General features: G+C 34.7%; 1 protein-coding gene across 37 annotated transcripts in view; it reads left to right on the forward strand.

Moving 5' to 3' along the window:
- Lrrfip2 (LRR binding FLII interacting protein 2) overlaps positions 1 to 19,055 on the forward strand; it is a 114,105-nt gene that overhangs the window by 67,379 nt on the left and 27,671 nt on the right. For 16 of the 37 annotated variants that reach the window (XM_087182088.1, XM_087182087.1, XM_087182100.1 and 13 more), the window contains 5 exons: positions 1,291 to 1,380; positions 7,072 to 7,116; positions 8,522 to 8,638; positions 10,388 to 10,459; positions 16,200 to 16,370. In XM_087182088.1, coding sequence (XP_087038214.1) covers positions 1,291 to 1,380; positions 7,072 to 7,116; positions 8,522 to 8,638; positions 10,388 to 10,459; positions 16,200 to 16,370 — 495 coding nt within the window. The remainder of the gene's footprint in view (positions 1 to 1,290; positions 1,381 to 7,071; positions 7,117 to 8,521; positions 8,639 to 10,387; positions 10,460 to 16,199; positions 16,371 to 19,055) is intronic. The other 21 variants (XM_087182123.1, XM_087182118.1, XM_087182111.1 and 18 more) reach the window with 3 other exon arrangements.

Consider the following 19,055-nt stretch of genomic DNA (forward strand, 5'->3'; position numbering starts at 1 on the left):
CAACTTTATAAAATATTATGTCTGGACTTGCATCCTCTTCTACCTATTAGTTGTGTGAATGACAATTTCTTTATATTTACAGTGGAGATATGTCTTAACATATGAATTAAATGAATTACTATATAGAAAGTATCAAAATTCTGAGTCAGTAGGTGCTAATATTAGTGTGTATGAATCCAGGTTGTGTTACTATTATTGTGAATAAAAAATCATTTCTTGGTTGTGTTAGTACTCAGCAGAACTTGATAATATTAAGCTTGTTTTGTTTTTATGAGTGGGTTTCTGCATTCCTTTACTCAAGAAGAGTTTTGAAGCAAAGTAAATGGTAAGCTAAGGTAAGGAATAGCTGATGAGTGAGGTAAAAATAATTTATTAATTAAATGTTTAGAATGTGCCTATTTATATTTGTGGCAACTGTGTTAAGTGCCAGGAATAAAGTGGTAAACCAGAACAGATTTTGTACTTTGTGGAGCTTATATCCTAGTGAATGAGATAGAAAATAAACTCATAAAGGAACAAGAAGAAACAAATCCCAGGGTCTGTGAAGAGATTAAGCAGGTGATTTGATAGTGAAGGTTGGAGGCTGGGTACATATGAAGGTGACTCTTTGGATGGAGCGGTCAGACAAGGCTTCTCTGAAGAATTGACCTTCTAGCTGAGATTTGAAATTTAGGCATCAGCTGCTCAAAGAGCTGGAACTAGAGATTTCTAGACCAGTGCCAAAGCTTAAAGTGGAAAAGAACTAGATGACTGTGGGGAACCAAAAGGAGCCAGTGTGATTCCTTTCCGTAATTATTTTGTCCTACATTTCTTGTCTTGGAGAATATGAAAAAGAGGAAATTAAGGAAATTGGAAAAAAGGTGCAGTGAACACCCTACAGATAATTTATTATTCACATTTCATTGTAGAGAAATATTTATGCTCAACAGATATCTATAATAAATTATAAATTTTATTAAATATGGTAGAGGCTTTTTATAAATACTGCCCTAGGAATGGAATGCCTCTGTTGAGAATGTCAGGGGTCTTAAGCATGGGAGATTTGCTTGCCTTCAGGCAGTAAATAATCTCTGTAGTGTAGAATTGTAGTTAAGATGAATAAAAGAATTTAGGGAGTTGTGAGTTTGCTTATGAACCACTTTACTTTTCTGATTGCAGAGGTTTCCTTATTTCATTCCATGATCCTTTATATCAAAATGAAAACAAACAGCTTTTCCCCTATTGGCCAATGTTCTTATCTTTTTCCTCTCTCTTAACTGTTAAAGTGTCTCATTTTTTCCTCACTGAAAGGTTTCTGCTGCTGATTATTTTAGTCGCACCAGTCGTAGGGGAAGCATTGTCTCTGACGTGAATGATGTCAGTATCCCAGATTTGACCAATGTGAGTGTGTTGCATGGGGTGATTATGCTGTTTCAGGCTTGGGATTAACAACTAATACAGGACCTATTTTAAAATTAGGAATTTAATTTTCTAACTAGGAAATATTTATTTGAACATACACAAAACTACAGTTGTTTTGGGATATACTTACTAATATGTCCTTTTCTATCAGAGAACCCCATTAGCAGCTTCATCAGTTACCAGTGTTTTGCTGATTTTGTTTCATCTGTTTCTTCTTTTCTTTTTTTTTTCTGAATTGTTTTAGAGCAAATCTTACACATCATTTCCCAGTATTTAGTTCAGTGTGCATCTTGAACAGATTGTTTTCAGATTTACTATGCTATTATCATACTTAATGAAATAAAGAATTAATTCCTTTGTACCATCTAATACTAAGCCAATTTTCTGAATTCCTGATTGATCTTAAAATTTTCCCCCTTTTGTGTTTGGTGAGTCTGTAAAGGGATAGGTAAACTTTAAAAGCTGAGTAATAAAATATACTACTTAGTAAAGCTTCACTAATTTGTAGTAACTGGGAAGAATCTGAATAGATTTTAAACATTTAGGTTATGGCATTGCTTTGAAAAAGTATGCCAATCTATTGCTTTCGTATTCACTGGGACCTGAGTTGAGAATAGGCTGTCAGTGGAGGTACTTTGTCGGATTTGTCTTAATGAAGGAACCTCAGTCAGCACATCAGAACCTACCTGCTGACCTCTTTTTTGTGACACCTCATCTCTGTTACTGGCATAAGTACTGTTTTGCCCATGGACAACCAAAAACCTAATTGTCAAGTGCTTTGGAAGAGAGGAGAGACAATGTTTCTTCCTAGAAAAATTAGACATGAATTTTCAAATAAAGAGATCCCCGCTTGTAATCAGCAGTTTACTCATTATATAAAATAGCTATTTCTGAACTATTTTTATCCTAGAAAATAGTTTTGTTTTTGAAGTCTGTGTTGCTGAGGCTAGGATTGAAATTGTAGTCCTCCCACCCCTCCCTCTCCAGTAGCTAGAATTACAGATGTGTGCCACTATGCCTGGTGTGGAAATTATTCATTTATTTAAGTACTGAGGCTCCAACTTAGAGGCTTGCACATGCTAGGCAAGTGCTTTACTATTGAGCTACATGCCAGCTTTTTAAATTTTGAGACAGGGTCTCACTCAGCCGAGGCTCTAGAATTTGGCAGTCCTCCTGCATTAGCTTCCCAAGTAGCTGAGATAATAGGTACACCACCCTGCCCAGCTGAAAATAGTTTCAAGTGTGGTCCTTAAGTATTCCAGATTTTTGATTCTCAGATCTTGCTGTGGAGGAGTATCATCCTTGCATGGGTTGAATCGTAATTCTCACTGCATATAAAGTTAGAAGACTGACTTAACTAGTCATTCCTCTGAAATAATGGCCGATTTTATTATTTTGCTTTGTAACTCCGTTTTTCCCTAAGTATAGACAATTAAATTTATTGTGTATATTTTTTCTCTTAAAAACTTAGTTTCTATGACACTCTAATTTATGATTTCTGAATTACTGGTTATGTCCTCCTTAACATTTATTTCTTGGCAGTTTGCTTTAGTAATTGCCTACAAATGAGAAGGGTTTTTAAAAAATCTGTGCCTCTACTAGTTAATTACATCTAAATTTTTAGCATAATAAGCAAAGGATTCTTTAGAACTGGGCTTTGCAAATCTTCTTATTTTACAGCCTAAGAGTCATTGGCTTTTATATTTTTAAATGGCTGTGGTACTAAGTATAGTACCTATATAATAAACTTAATTTTGCCTCTTGGCAAAGCTTTTAAAATACTTGCTTGTCCTCCCCCTAGAGCAAGTAACTTTCTTGGGTAGTATTTCTTGTAGAGAATATGCTGTAATTCCGTTCATTACAGACAAATAAAAAAGGGACTTGAGCCAGGCACAGCATTATGTCTATAATCTCAGCTCCTTGGGAGGTGCTGAGGCCAGGTGATTTCAAGCTTGACACTAGCCCTGGCAACTTACCAAGACCCTGTCTCAAAAAGGATTGGGAGCAGGCATGTAGCTCAGTGGTAGAGTGCCCCTGGGATCAATCTCCATTATATCTCTCCCATACTCAGATGTGTGTATAGGGATGGACTTGGTACGTCCCTTCTTTGCTTTTTTTTTTTGTTACTGGGGATCTAACTTGGGACATTGCGCTTGCAAGGAAGGCACGGTGCCACTGAGCTAAATCCCCGGCCCCCTTCCTTGCTTTTTAAAGATGAGCTGGAAATCTACATTTTTATGTGTAATATTCAAATTTTTAAATGTTGACAATGAGTTAATTTTAGAAGAACTTTCTGGCTACTCCACTGTGTACAAAATGAATGGTTAGAGGCTGATAATTTATAACTTGAGCAAAGAGGTACTGAAAAAGGATGCCAGACCCTAGTTCTGTAAGATGATGTAGTATTTATAGTTGCTTTAGCCTCTTGTTTTCTTCTTTCACTTCTATAGGTTGAGCAAGAATAGAGGAAAAGAATGTAATAATTAAGCTCATTTCTAAATGGAATCCTGATCGAGTTTTACTTTAGGAAATTTAAAAAATTGTTCTCAGCTGAATCTGGTGGTGCACACATGTAATCCCAAACTATGGGAAGCTAATGCAGGAGGATTACAAGTTCCAGCCCAGCTTGGGCAGTTTACCAGTTTACTGAGACCTTGTCTCGAATAAAGTTGTTTATTTTTTGTTGTTGTTGTTTTCTTCCCTTCTGTGGTCAGGGAATCATGTCTCTTTCTTTTTTTTTCCTTTTTGCAAGCAGTTTTTAAATAGCATTATAAAATCAGTACAGGTTGAGCATCCCTAATCCTGAAATCTGAAATGTTTCAAAATCTTAAATTTTTTATCACGGATAAGATACAAGAAGTGAAAAATCTCACAGCTGACTTCATGTGATGGGTTGCAGTGAGAACTCAGGAGCACTAAAAATATTTTATAAAGCAGTCTTGAGCTTATGCGTCTAAGGTATGTAAGAAGCACAAGTGAATTTTATGTTTAGACTTGGGCCACCCCTGCCCAACCCCTGCTTGGCCAGATAGCTCATTATGTGTATGTCAGTATCCTCCAATCCAAAATAATCTGAAATTGGAAACACTTCTGGTTATAAGCATTTCAGATAAGGGATATTCAACCTGTATATATAAATTAGATGTTAACAGAAGGTTAGGATCCAGTGACTACATTGAATAGACTACACCATAAATACTTTCTTAGACTACAGCAATGATGGCAAACCTTTTAGAGCTTTCAGTGATACCAAACAGCTGGCTGTAGCACGTGTGCCATAGGTTTCTCACCACTGGACTATAGTCTACACCTTAAACACGATTAGATTTTAACAAACTTAAAAAGCCTTTGTAGAATCTGGGATACTTTTTTAGTCATTATTATAAACATTAGCTTGTCATTGTAAATAGTTCTGTGAGACATTCTCATTATTAAATCCCTTGGGGTTCTTAGAATATACCAGGTTTCTCCTAGCTTTACAGTGTAATCTCAGAGCTAAGAACTGAAGAGTCTCTGGCCAAGGCACTGCAGCCAAAATAACTGGACTGTGTGTGGTATGGCTGCTCTGGGCATTTTTGCTGGCTTAACAGTCTCTGAAGTTTGGTGCATGATGAGTTTGGGTTGCGACAATTAGGATTTGTCAGAAGATAATGAAACAGCAGAATCAACATTGTGGTGGCCTAGTTCAATACACAACCTTTGAAATTTAAGATTATTCCAAGGTGATGTTCTACTAAAAAATGGATGAGTTTGGGAGTCATTTTTTAAGAGGTGGATATGAGCAAGGATTTCACATAGACTTGCAAGAATTTAATTTGAATGCTGCTTGCTTTCATCTTTGACTGGGTTGGAAATACTGAGGCATAAAAATTATTTTACTGAGATATATGTGCATTTTAAAAACATTGAATATTAGGCAATGCATTTTGCTAGTGCATCTTTGAGGGAGGATTATTCCCTTTTATGGCAGTAATTGGTAATGTTAAAAACTTTCATCTGCTGTCATTACTTGTTTTTATTATAAAACATTTTGAATATTGTTTTAAATAATCCAAATAAAATAGTTTAGTTTTGACAGTATAATAGCAAGAAATAGCAAAAAAGAGGTAAATGTCTAAAAGTAGCATTTCTGTCACTGGTATAGTACCTATAATAATAGGCATTTATAAACATTATGAATGTCAGGTAATAAAAATACTAAATACTTTGAAATATGAAAACATTAGGATGAAGTGACCTGAATAGAGGCAGAAATGTTTCATATTTTAATAATTAACTGGAGAAGGTTTTGGAATCTCTTCTCTAGATTGGGCTGGGCTGGTTGGTCTAAGAGTTGGAGTCTGGGTACATTTTATTTGCATTGAAATAAATCTCTTATGTGACTTTTTCCACACCTAGTGGTAATTGGGATAGTATATATAAATAAATGAACACTGGAGTTCATAAAATGGGCATTTGCATCCAACTTTGATATTTAGTAATTGTTCAGCCTTCAAAATCTATCATCTGAATTTTCCCCCTTAGCTATAAAGTCAGATTTTTGAACTAGACCTTTAAGGTACTTCCTTTTATGAAACAGTGTCTGAAAGAACCCTAAGTCCTATCAGCGGAAGATAGGTTAACTCAGTTATGGCATGTCAAGATAACAGGCTACTATGAAGCTATTAAATGAGGTTAAGTTCACAAGTGCAGATAGGTTATTATGCATTTATTTATTTATTTATCTGACAAATTTTGAATCTTGTATACTAGGGACGATTTTTGTTATTAGGAAAGAACACATAGGTATAGGGGTTTTATTAGAGAGATAGAGCAGACTATAAATGAGTATAGTGTCAGGAAGTGATAAATGTTATAAATAAAAATGAAGTACTTTCTCAAAACTTTCAGGGAAAAAGAAGATACAGAATATATCTGAACACTACGGTTAGGATTTTTAAAAACTTAGGCCTTTGTTGTTATGGTGACTGGGGGGGGTCAGAGTATGAAATGGTAGTGAGAAACCTATTTCTCCTACCTTTACACTACTGTTAGGATTTTTAAAAACTTAGGCCTTTGTTGTTATGGTGACTGGGGGGGGTCAGAGTATGAAATGGTAGTGAGAAACCTATTTCTCCTACCCTTCTGTGCTATTTGAATTTTTTTGTTTGTTTTGTGTATGTATTACTTAAAAAGAAAAAAATCCTTCATGATATGAGGAAAATAAATTATGATATATTTAACATGTTTTAGTTCAGTGTGAACTTTTTTTGGCTACTAGTCTTATCTATGTATGCTGTCTCCTAATGTTTAAATCTTTTGGCTTTTGATTTTATCAGACTTTTCCTTTTTATATGTCTTAATTTTTTATATTGACATTTGTAATACTAAAACTTGTTTATATGTAGTTTTCTTTAGTGTGCTTTAAATACGATGAAAAAACCCCCTGAAAGTTCTAAGCTTTTGAGTAAACACAGTTTGCTTATTGCATGTATTCCTTAGGATAAGAATATTTTGACATTTTGACTTCTGTGTCTTAACTTTTTTTTCAGTTTTAGTATGTTTATTTTTAGGTTCCAGACATCATTGAATTTGGAGAATTCAAATGAGATCACTTCTTTTTTTTTCCCCCTTTAAAAAAAATCAACATACTAAGGATCTTTCCTGATTTTTATTTCTGTTTTTTCCTAGTTGGATGAAAAATCTGACAAACAGTATGCTGAAAATTATACAAGAGTGAGTATATAAATTCCTATGGGAATTAAACTTATTTTCAATTAAACTTACTTTCTATGACTTGTTCATTCTTTATTTTACTGTAATTTGTCTGATGGAGTTACTCTTCCTCCCTTCATCTATTTCCTGTCCTTGACCCCTCAGAATTCCTCTGAAGTTAAATCATGTGAAGCCCTGGGAAGAGAAAAGACTGCATTTATGATATGTCACTTAGTTTTTGGCTGCTCTTTTGATTTTAATTTCTCTAGAAATTGATTCTAAGAAGCCATTAAACACTGGAAATAGTGTCTGTAGAATTGATGGTAACAAACTCTGAAGCCTTTTTCTTCTTTTATTAGATAAATTCTTTCTTGAAGTAAAATAACTACTCTCTAGAAATTGCTTTTGTGATACTTTGTAATTTTCTTCTAAAAGTATTTTTAGAAAGTCAAGGAAATAATTTCTCGAGATTAATATTATGTTGTACCCCCTAAAAAATCAGCTCTGTCAAATAGGAATATAGTGCAAGGCACCATTATAAGCATATGCAAGAATAAATTTTCTGGTAGTCATATTTAAAAAGTAAAAAGAAACAAAAGTGATATTTAACCCAAATATCCAAACTATTTTAACATATAATCAGAATGAAATATTAATGAGATATAGTTTTATTTTTTTGCCTATACTAAGCCTTCCGATTATGCATTTTATACTTAAGTCTCAATTTGTACTAACCACATTTCAAGTACTTAATACAGACATATGACTAACGGTTAAAATTGGACAGCGCATAATCTTATGTTTAAACTGATTTTGGGAAGAGCAGCCCAAATTCATAGTGATACACACAATGTAGTTGGTTTCGGCTGCAAAAAAATCTCCATTATTTTTGAACAAAGTATTAGGAAAAAGTAGATTCTTAAGGAGTTTTAGGAATTAAGTAGGGAAGTGCAGATTACCATACCAGTTACACAGTTCTATAACTGCTTTAAATTAATCTGATGTGCATGCCCAGGTATTATTTAATTTTAGCAAAGATGAAATTAGAAAATAAACAACTCCCATACAAACTTTTCTTCTTGGTTTTTTGGGGGCTTTTTTGGGGGGGGATACTGGAGATCAAACCTGGGACCTTGCGCTTGTGAGGCAGGCAGCAGAACCATTGAGCTAAATCCCCGGCCCTTTCTTGGTTATTTTAAATTCTAGATTCTGATAAAAATTTTATGCTTAGTCTGCCTAGTCTCCGTTCTTCTTTTTTTTTTTCTAGTCTCTGTTCTTAAGGTTTCCTCCGCCTAAACCAATCTAAATATCCCGTCAGTTGTACTTGGTAACTTCTGAAGCTCATACTTGCTCCGTTCTGCCCCATCTCGTGTTCACAGCACACAAAAAAACAAAGATTCAGCAGTGTCTATTTCTCTTTCTCTAGCCTTCATCTCGAAATTCTGCTTCAGCAACAACTCCTCTGAGTGGAAACTCATCCAGAAGAGGAAGTGGGGACACCAGCAGCTTAATAGATCCAGATACCTCATTAAGTGAATTGCGGGTAAACCGCAGTTTTTGGTTTGCTTTTAAAAAAGTCTTTTGGTTTCTTTGTAGTATACTGGAACTTTTAACATTTAATGTGACTTACTAGAAAGGAATGTGAATTCTTTTAAAAAGATGCATAGTACAGTTCAAAAATTTGAGTTGGATGTTTTAGAGCCTGAAAGGAATGAGATTAGATATTTTTTTAAATTTTCTTTCTTGAAAATTTAATGGTATTGGAATGAAAATTGCTAATGCCAAAAAAAAATGTTTATTACATATGTAAGAGTAATTCTCTCAAAATTAATTGGCTATGTTTTAAATGGAAAATATGTGGATTTACAGAGAACCAGACTGTGGGAATTACTAGTCTTCTGAGCCATTATAATATTACTTGGCTGATTGGATAGTTATCTCAGTTTTTCATAGTAATAGAAATATAGTTCTATTTGTATAGCAGAAATATTTAAGTTAATGAAAAGCTTATTTGACCATTAATTGAGTCTCCATCCTCATTAACCCTTTTGTTTGGAAGATGACAACTTAAAAATATGCTTGAATGTCTGTTTCCTGTACCTCCTGTTAGGAATGGGAAAGTATAATGACAGAAACTGTATCCCTTCATTCCTTCCTTTCTTGGAAGGAGAACTGATCCAGGACAGAATGGTGATGACTTTGAAGGTGTCATTATTGATTAAGCTCTTAGTCGGAATTTACCAGAAATTAAGTGCTAGGTGTACAGTCAAAGAAAGCAAATTCTCACCTTTAGATGCAAAGAAGGACACAAGGACAGGGGCTTGCAGCGGAGCTTGTTTTTCTTCCTTGAGAGAATAATCTCTTTGAAGGAGGTGAGATTTTTGTGACTCATTCAGCACCTGGCTCCTCATAAGTCCTCAGTAAATGTCTCTTGCATGAACCAAAGGGTAAAAGACGTATCTACAAGGAAAGGAATGAAGGGAGTAGGGAAAGTATAATACCAAAAATGGGTATGATTGATGCTGTTTGTAACTGTAGAATGGTATTCAGGGCATGTGGCAGTTATATTCTACCTAAATTGAGTATCCAGAATAGACCTTACATAACAGGACACAAGGGAAACAGACACAAGGAGAACAATATTTTCCATTTAAACTTTGGGCTATTTCACTTATAAGAATTATGGTAACACTTAGAGCAAATGTTTTTCTCATCATGTAAATTGTGTCCTCAGGATAGAATATCTCATTTGACTTTGTATTCAGACTTTGTGTTTAAACCACCCCCACATTAATTGTCAGTGACCAATTCATTGAAAGACAATTTTGTTCATATATAATTATTATATTTTTTGAAGCTTATGAATTAATCAGTATATTTTCTTAGAAGTACTAATATGTATTTTACTAGTTATAGATAAGGCATTGTGCTCAAAATTATTTGTGTTTTATGAAATTTAAAAAGTTATCCCCAAAATGGTGTGTAAGTATATATACTTAGTGTGTGTTTATATACCATATATATATATGCCCTGCCACCATTAGTTAATGGTGTTCTTAGCAGCTTTAGTGCCAAGAAAATATTTAACATTATGTTGATTACTTCAGCTCATTCTCCAGCCTGCCCTCATCTGTCCTATTTGCCCCTTTCAGAAGTTTAGGGAGATAGAGTTGTTTTTGTACTTTAATTTTCCTACTTTTATTTATTAAGTTGTATTTTCATCTGACTCCTTTCAGACTTAAGATATGTTTGTGCATGGTTTTATGCAATGGTTCATTCCTATGTCCTGCAGGATATCTATGACCTTAAGGACCAGATACAGGATGTAGAAGGGAGATACATGCAGGGACTTAAGGAACTAAAGGTATCAGGGTCCAGCCTAAGCATGCTCTGTACGCACAAATGTTGGTAATGGTGGTTTCTCAAGTTCTTTTAACCCACTGCACATTGCTTTACTAACAGTGTTTGTCTTTCAAGCATGTGCTTAACTTGCAAAGCACAGGAAAGGTGAATTTTCAGCGTCTGCTTATGTTTAAATGTTTAGTAGTGTTTCTGGAATACTCAGCAAAAGATACAGTACTAAACTTACAGTTTTAAAGACTTGTATAGTATTTGCATGTCTCTTGTGTCTTAGCCATACAGAATTAGATTGGGGAAACACCTAAAATATTCTAATATTTTTATTGAGAATTAGACTTTAAAATTCTCTCCAGCTAAATGAAAATGTATTGCTTAATTCTGTTACCAGCCTCAGTCAATACTAAAAGTGGGAGGAGGGAAGCAGCTATGAATATGTTGCAAATATGTACTCTGGAGTAAGGAACTTGTAGACATGAGGCCTATATTTTCTTTTTTTTTGGTACTGGGGATCGAACTCAGATCCTTGCGGTTGTGCAGCAGGCGGTGAAACCACTGAGCTGTATCCCCGGCACTGGCCTGTATTTTCTTCCTGTTTAAATTTTTTTACTCGTGGATCATGGATGACGTAGATATCTAGTGTCTTAAAGAATTTGGAGGTAAATTAAATGGGCTTTATCATTTCTAGTGAGGATGATTACCAGGTTTCAATACCAGTATGTGAGGTAGACATTTTGGTTGTGTCATTTGGTTATTATGTGCTGCTTTTCCTCATGTTTTGTTATGAGGATCAAGGCTAGTCTTATGAAGAAACCAAAAGCTCTCTAAATATTGTATACTGATTTGAAATCAAAATACATAACCAACTTTCTAAAAAAGTGAAAGCAGGCTGGGTTTTAGCTCGGTGGTTCCGCTGCTTGCCTTGCAAGTGCAAGGACCTGAGTTTGATCCCCGGTACTAAAACAACAACAACAAAAAACCCAGGACCAAAATGGGTGGGAAGACTTTGGGCAGTGCTTTGAAGGAGACCTAGAAGCTGCTTATAAGACCCCATGAAAGGTTGCCAGTAAACATCAGGAGACCCACAGAATTAGTTGATGTTATCTTCAGTGTGTGTGTGTGTATTGGGGAGAGAATCCAGGCTACTCCACCACTGAATTACTCCCCCAACCCTTCCTCCCCTTCCCTCCCCTCTTATCCTTTCTTTCTCTTTTTGAGACAGGAGCTCACTAAATTTCCTGGGCTGGCCTTAAACTTATAATTCCCCTGCCTCAATCTCCCAAATAACTGGGATTATAGGTGTACACCATGGCACAGCTCTCCTTTAGTCTTAAGACTCCAGTTGTCAAGATTTACTTGCCCTTTTAAGGTTTTAAAGACATAAATTGTGGAAATATCTTGGATCAAGGGGACAAATTCAGAACATCAAATACTGTCATATTAAAATTTCATATGTAATTGTATTTAGAAGGATCAAATGATTTGAAGGTATTCTTGATTATTATGTTTGCCATTTAGGGTACTTTATCCAGTTTTCTCCTGCATCTTTTCTTTACTCAGGAAAGTTGATCATTTATTAATATTACAGTGTTTGCCACATGCCATACTATTGTATAGTGTGTACTGTTTTTCAGAAAATACAGTAAAATATTATTGGAAAATGTAAGTGATCTAAAAGATCTTTTATTTATCAATTGAAGAACTGACTAATCTAAAATTATTAAAATTAATACTTTAAAAATTTTAGTACAATTAGAGCACAAAATTTTAGTACAAAATAAAAAAGCATAGTAAATCTATTTATAGTGACTGGAAGCTTTCCAAGATATTAAAAATAAAGGGGAAGCTATAGAATAAAATGTATAGTGTATGATTTTTAAAAATTTTAAAATTTTAACCATAATGATTACATTCATTGTGGGGAGTTAGTATATGTATATAACACACCTTGGGAAGTAAAAAAAATTCACATATATTAAAAATATAAACAAAGGCTGGGGTATCATGTTATAGTTCCATCACTATGAGAAAATACCTGAGAAAAACCACCTTGAAGGAGGAAAGGTTTATTTTTGGCTTATGGATTCAGGGGTTCCAGTCTAGTCACTTTGCTCCATTGTTTCTGGGCCTGGAGTGGGGAAGGAAGGGAGGGAGGGGGAGAGAGGGAAAGACACACACATGCATACACAGAGAGAGAGAGAGAGAGAGACAGAGACACAGACAGACAGAGACTTAGACAGAGACAGAGAATAAGAGATATCCTTCAAAGGCACGCCCCAATGTCCTATTTTCTCCAATTATGTATGCCCTACTCTTAAAGTTTCTGCCACCTTCCGGTAGCCTGTTAACTTATGAATCCATAAATGGATTTTTTTTCTTTATTACTTTTATTATCATCAACAAATTAATTCAGTAGTTGCCTTATACTTGCTCCTATGGCTGAGGCCCCATCCTAGGTGTTGGGAATGCGGGGTTTATAGGGCACAATCTTTGTCCTACAGGATCTTCTCACAGGATTTCTACATAAGAATGCAGACCGCCACCACTGGTGATTTGCATGGTATGATATATGCTGGTATGATATGCTTCAGAAACGTTTTGGAAATTCAGGTTATGTAAAATCAAATAGGGAGATTGTTAAGGCATCTAGTTGATTCTCAAAAGGAATGTGTTTCGTGTTAATAATTGATTTGTTCAATCACAAATATCCTGACTTCAAGGTAAAATAGTAGAGGATAAACATCCATACTCCAAAATGGAGAAATGGGAATATAGAAAAGCATCAGGCCAAAGCAAGACCAAAACCCAGCAGAGCAAACATTAAATCCCATAGCTCCATATCTATTATCCAGGGTACATGCTGGTCCATAAATGGCTTAATGCATTCATTGCAGTCAGAACCTAACCCCTTCCTCCCAAAGGTCCCCACCTTTGAGTATTGTTGCACTAGGATGAAACCTTCAACACACGAACCAAAGGTGCTCCACTAAACTTACTGCTCTGTTTCTTCTGGAGGGAGCATGGTTAAGGATGAATTTTGCTTTATCTGTGTTACTTAGTTTTTAATCCCAGTGAAAATCTTATTATTCTGCTATTAGCCTCTCAGATACCATAATATTGGGATCATTGTATTGACTTTGCTTATATTCTTTATAAGCAAATGTTAAATGTTCCCAATACTTGTTTAAATCTTGCCCATCTCCTTAATTCTGGTTTGTGAATCATTACTAAAAGTGTGTGTTTGTATCTACTGAAGTATACTTCACACACCATAAAAATTTAAACATTTAATGTGCATAGTCAGTGGTCTTTAGCATAGTCACAGAGTTGTGCAGCCACTACTACAAACCAATTTTAGAATATCTTCATCACCCCAAAAAGAAACTTGGAACCCATTAGCAATCATTTCTCATTTATTCTTTCCCATTCCCTCCCCAACCTAGGCAACCACTAATTTTCTGTCTCTAGATTTGCCTATTCTGGACATTTCATATAAATCAAATCATACAATATGTGGTCTTCTGTGATTGGTTTTCATTTAGCATAACTTTTTCCTGATTCATCCATGTTATAGTATGTGTTATAATATGTATGGGTATTTTTAAATGGCTGGATAATACTCTATATATGGATTTACTAGACCTTGTTTGCCTGTTTGTCAATTGACAGTACCTTTGAATTGTTTCTACTTTGTTTTGTTATTATGAATAATGCTGTTGTGAACATTTGTTTAGTTTTTTTTTATATAGCCATCTATTTGTTTCTCTTAGGTGGATAACTAGGAGTAAAAGTATTAGATCATATGGTAGCTCTGTCTTAAAATTTTGAGGAACTGCTGAACCATTTTCCATAGTTGCTGCTCATTTTACATTTCTACCAGGGATTCATGAGAGATCCAATTTTCACACATCCTAACACTTGTTACCTTATTTCTTTTTAGGGGATGGGTGTCTGCTGGAGATTGAACTGAAGGCCCCAAACAGTGTTAAATCTGCCCTTTTTAAAAAATTATAGATTATAGCCATTTAAGTGAATGTGAAGTGGCATCTCATTGTATGATTTTGATGTGCATTTCTCTATTGATTAATGATATTGAGCATGTTTTCATTACTTACTGGTATTTGTGCAACCTCTTTGGAGAAATGATTATTTTAGTCTTTGCTGTTGAGGTATATGTCTTTAATTGTTGAGTTGTAAGACTTTTTTTATATGTTCTATGTATGTCACTTATCAAATATAAGATTTACAGGACTGGGGATTTAGCTCAGTGGTTCCGCTGCCTGCCTCGCAAGCGCAAGGATCCAAGTTCGATCCCCGGTACCAAAAAACAAAACAAAGACCAGATATAAGATTTACAAATATTCTCTCCCATTCTGTGGGTTGCCCTTTTTTCCATTTTCTTGACGATATCATTTACAGTAATATTTAGACCATCATATTTTTTAAAGTTTTTAAAGAAAAGTTTAAATTTTTGTGTAGTCTCTTTTCGTTTTTGGTCAATAGTGCTTTTGGTTTTGTATTTTAAGAAACTTTTTTTTTTTTGCTTTTTTGAGACAGGGTCTTGCTATGTAGTTCCTATTGGCCTTGAACTGACTATGTAGTTTAGGTTGGCCTGGAACTAGCAGTGATCCTACTGCCTCAGGCTCCAGAGTGCTGGAATTATAGGTGTGCACCACTACACCTGGTTTAAGAAACTCTTTACCTACTCCAAGGCCATAAAAATTTTGCTTCTATATTTTCTTTGGAAGGTTTTTTGGTTTTAGCTCTTACATTTAGATCTGTTATTCATTGTGAGTATCCAGTTGACATAACATCATTTATTATTCTTCCATTGAATTATATGAACACCATTGTCAAAAATTAACTGATTATAAACGTTTTGGATTCTTAGGCTTGGCTTGTGAAAATTACACTGGTGTTTTAAAAATTTATTTCCAGGCCTGGGGATTTAGCTCAGTGGCACTGCAAGCGCAAAGTTCTGAGTTCGATCCCCATTACCAAAAAAAAAAATAGTTGTTTCCAGCAGCAATTCCTTTTTTTGTTTTGGTATGAAATGTTTTTATTTTAGCTCAGAAATAAAAATATTGAAAAACAGTGATTAGGAAGATGTAGTTATTTTTTAAAAAAAACTTTAAGCTATGTTACGTAGAAAACTTTGCATTGCATAGAATTTCAAGCATTGTGTGGTAGTTTTAAAAATATTTATTTTTGTATTGCTTATTTTAAAATGACTAAATTTGAATAATTGCTAGAAAAAATGTTTACATGTATACATTAGCATTATTATGCTCAATTGAAAAATCCAACTGCAGACAAGTCCAGCAAGTGGCCAAATTCATATGTATATGAACTGTACATATGTAAAGGGAGGCTATCTTCTATTTATCACTGCATTCTGAATACCAGGCACTTTGTTAGATACTACATGAGTAGTATTTCTGAAAATATTAATAATTCTACATTTTCTGATGCTTACGAATATGTATTTTCTGCACACCTTTTCATCTTTCAGAGGCTACATTGCTGCTTGATTTTCTCAGGAGCAGAGAGGACATTTCTAGAAAGGCGTTATTGGCTTATCATTGTCTTCCTGTTTTATGTGCATGTTACTAAACAAGGAATTCCCAAATTGCTTGTTTTGCAAAAATGCATCTTCATGCGTTTGTGTTAGTGCTATAAATTCTTGTTATATTGCATACATGAAATGTATTTATTTTAGATCTCAAGCTGATTACTTTTTTATTTAGGAGTCTTTGTCTGAAGTGGAAGAGAAATACAAGAAAGCCATGGTTTCTAATGCACAATTAGACAATGAGAAGAACAACTTGATATACCAGGTAGATACCCTCAAGGATGTAATTGAAGAACAGGAGGAGCAGATGGCAGAATTTTATAGAGAAAATGAAGAAAAATCAAAGGTAATTGCTTTTCTTTTATCATACCATTTCCTTTTTAATACTTTCTATAATCTGGTTGATCATGAAATGCACTCCTCACTTCTAGAAACAGCAAGAAACCTGAGACTTTCATAAAAAAAGTTTGTTGCTTTATCATACCATTTTCTTGGGTCAGAAATAAAAACTTGCTATTTAAAAAGTGATGGGATTAGCCACGCACAGTGGTACGTGCCTATAATCCCTGCTATTTGGGAGGCTGAGGCAAGAGGACAGAAGGTTTGAGGCCATTGTGAGTGATTTAGCAAGACCCTATCTCAAAATAAAATTTAAAAAAAAGAGAAGTAGCTCAACCTCCCTAGATTTAATCCTTAGTACTAAAAAAAAAAATTAAATAAATTGTAGCCCACTTGGAAATGATGTATCAGTCAAAACTAAATGGTCCAAGAAAATTGGGAGAACACCATATGATATCAGTTGTTTTAAAAACTTATTTTCTTATGTCCTCCTTTAGTGTCTTGAAAACGGATTACAACTGCTTTTATCTTTATTTTCTTTCAATTGGGACAATTATAGCAAATTATTTATTTCTTCCTGTTTAAGTGGCTGGAACTACCGCAAAGCTCCAGAGGCTCTCAGTGATACAGTTCTTTTTTTTTCCCCTATGAACTTAAGAAAACCCACTTTTAAAATAAGAAGTCTTTAACCTGTTATTTTCAAACTGGTGTAGAGACATCAGTAAGAAATTAACAGATGTTTTCTTTAGAAGTTAAAGCTATATTGTTAAGATGTATAGTCAGGGTCCAGATAATTTACCCTTTAACAACTGCATAAATCACATTGTTTCTCTTAAAAGCATATTGGATTTGTCAAATACTTTTTCTCCATCTGTGGAGATAATCATATGGTTTTTGTCCTTGGCTCTATTGATATATAGTGTATTACATTGATTGATTTGCGTATGTTAAACCATCCCTGCATCCCTGGGATGCATCCCACTTGGTCAGGGTGTATGATCTTCTTAATGATCTTCTGCATTCTATTTGCCAGCATCTTATTAAGGATTTTTGCATCTATGTTCATTAGTGAGATTGGCCTATAGTTCTCTTTTTCGGTTGGGTCTTTCTCTGCTTTGGAGATCAAGGTGATGCTTGCTTCCAGGAATGAATTTGGAAGTATTGCTTCCCTTTCAATTTCATTGAAGAATTTAAACAGTAGTGGCAGTAGTTCCTCTCTAAATGTCTTGTAGAATTCAGCAGTGAAGCCATCAGGACCTGGGCTTTTCTAAAGTCGGTAAGTTTATTTGACCCAGCTATTCCACTGCTGGGTATCTTCTCCAAAGAATTAAAAGAATCATACCACAGTGATATATGGGCACCCATGTTCACAGCAGCACAATTTGTAATAGCTAAAAGTTGGAAGCAGCCCAAATGCCCATCAGCTGGAGACTGGATCAAGAAAATGTGGTTTTTTTATAACATGGAGGACTACTCAGCCATAAAAAATGAGAAATAAGAGACATTTATAGCTAAATGGATGGACATTGAGGCGATACTCTTAAGTGAAATAAATAGTATACACATGTGTAAATACCAAATAGTTTCTCTACTGTGAGAAACTGAAAGTGTAAATAAGGACTAAATGATATAATAGATAATGTGAAATAGGAAGAAAAGGGGCAAAGGGCAAGGGCAAGTGGGAGGGGTAGGGGAAAGCAAAGAAGGGAATGGAATTAATATAAAAAAATGGAAACAAAGTCTTTGTAAATAGGGAGGGATGGAGGGTTTGAAGGGAGGGCAGGGGAAGGGGGAAAAATAAGAACCAAGAGAGATTATGTAAAGGTGCAAGTTTCCAATGATGAATGTCATTAAATTGTATATCTAAATCATACCAATTAAATAAAATAAAAAATAAGAAAAGAAATTTGTGTCGTTTCACCCCCCCCCCAAAAAGCATATTGGATTGGGACATTTTAAAGTGTTGATGTAAGTCTAAGCAGGGGACAAATGGATATTGCTGCCATAAATGAATTATTACATTGCTCTTATAAAGAAAATCTAGAAAATTATTTAGATCTGTTGAACATAATAATGAGAAAGAAGCTATATAATTTAAGAGCCCAGAATTATCAATGTGGTCTTTATAGGGATTTCTTTCTTTGAGGACTGGAAATACCCATTCCAGTTTGTTTTAATTGTGTTCAAAAAGTGATAGAAGTGCTTGCCAGGAGTTTGGGGGAGGGAAGTATAGTTGAATAGGCAGAACCCCAGAGAATTTTTATGGCAGTGAAATTATTCTGTAATCGTACCAAAATGGTGGGTACATGTCATTATACATTTGTCCAAACACATATAATGTTGAACACAATGAGTGGACTTTAATGTAAAATAAACTTTGAGTGATAATGATGTCATTGTTGATTCAAACAAATGTACCACTTTGGTGGGGGAGTTTGTTAGTAGGTATAATTGTGCATTTGTGGGGAAAGGGGTGTATAGGAGTTCTGTATTTCCCATTCAATTTTACTCTGACCTTAATACTACTCTAGAAAAGTGTTAGGAAAGGTGGACATATCTAGATAGGTGAAAAAGCAGCTTCTAGAGATTTTCATTTTGGGTCAGTACTGGCTCATTAAAAAATATGATTTGATGGCTATACTAGGTGGTTTCCTCTTTGATTCTTCTTGTGTCTTGCATGCCAGTTTTGGAG

This window comes from Heterocephalus glaber, unplaced genomic scaffold, assembly GCF_053883595.1.
Source record: "Heterocephalus glaber isolate CG9 unplaced genomic scaffold, H.glaber_assembly_v1.0 deba00001472, whole genome shotgun sequence".
NCBI lineage: Eukaryota > Metazoa > Chordata > Mammalia > Rodentia > Bathyergidae > Heterocephalus > Heterocephalus glaber.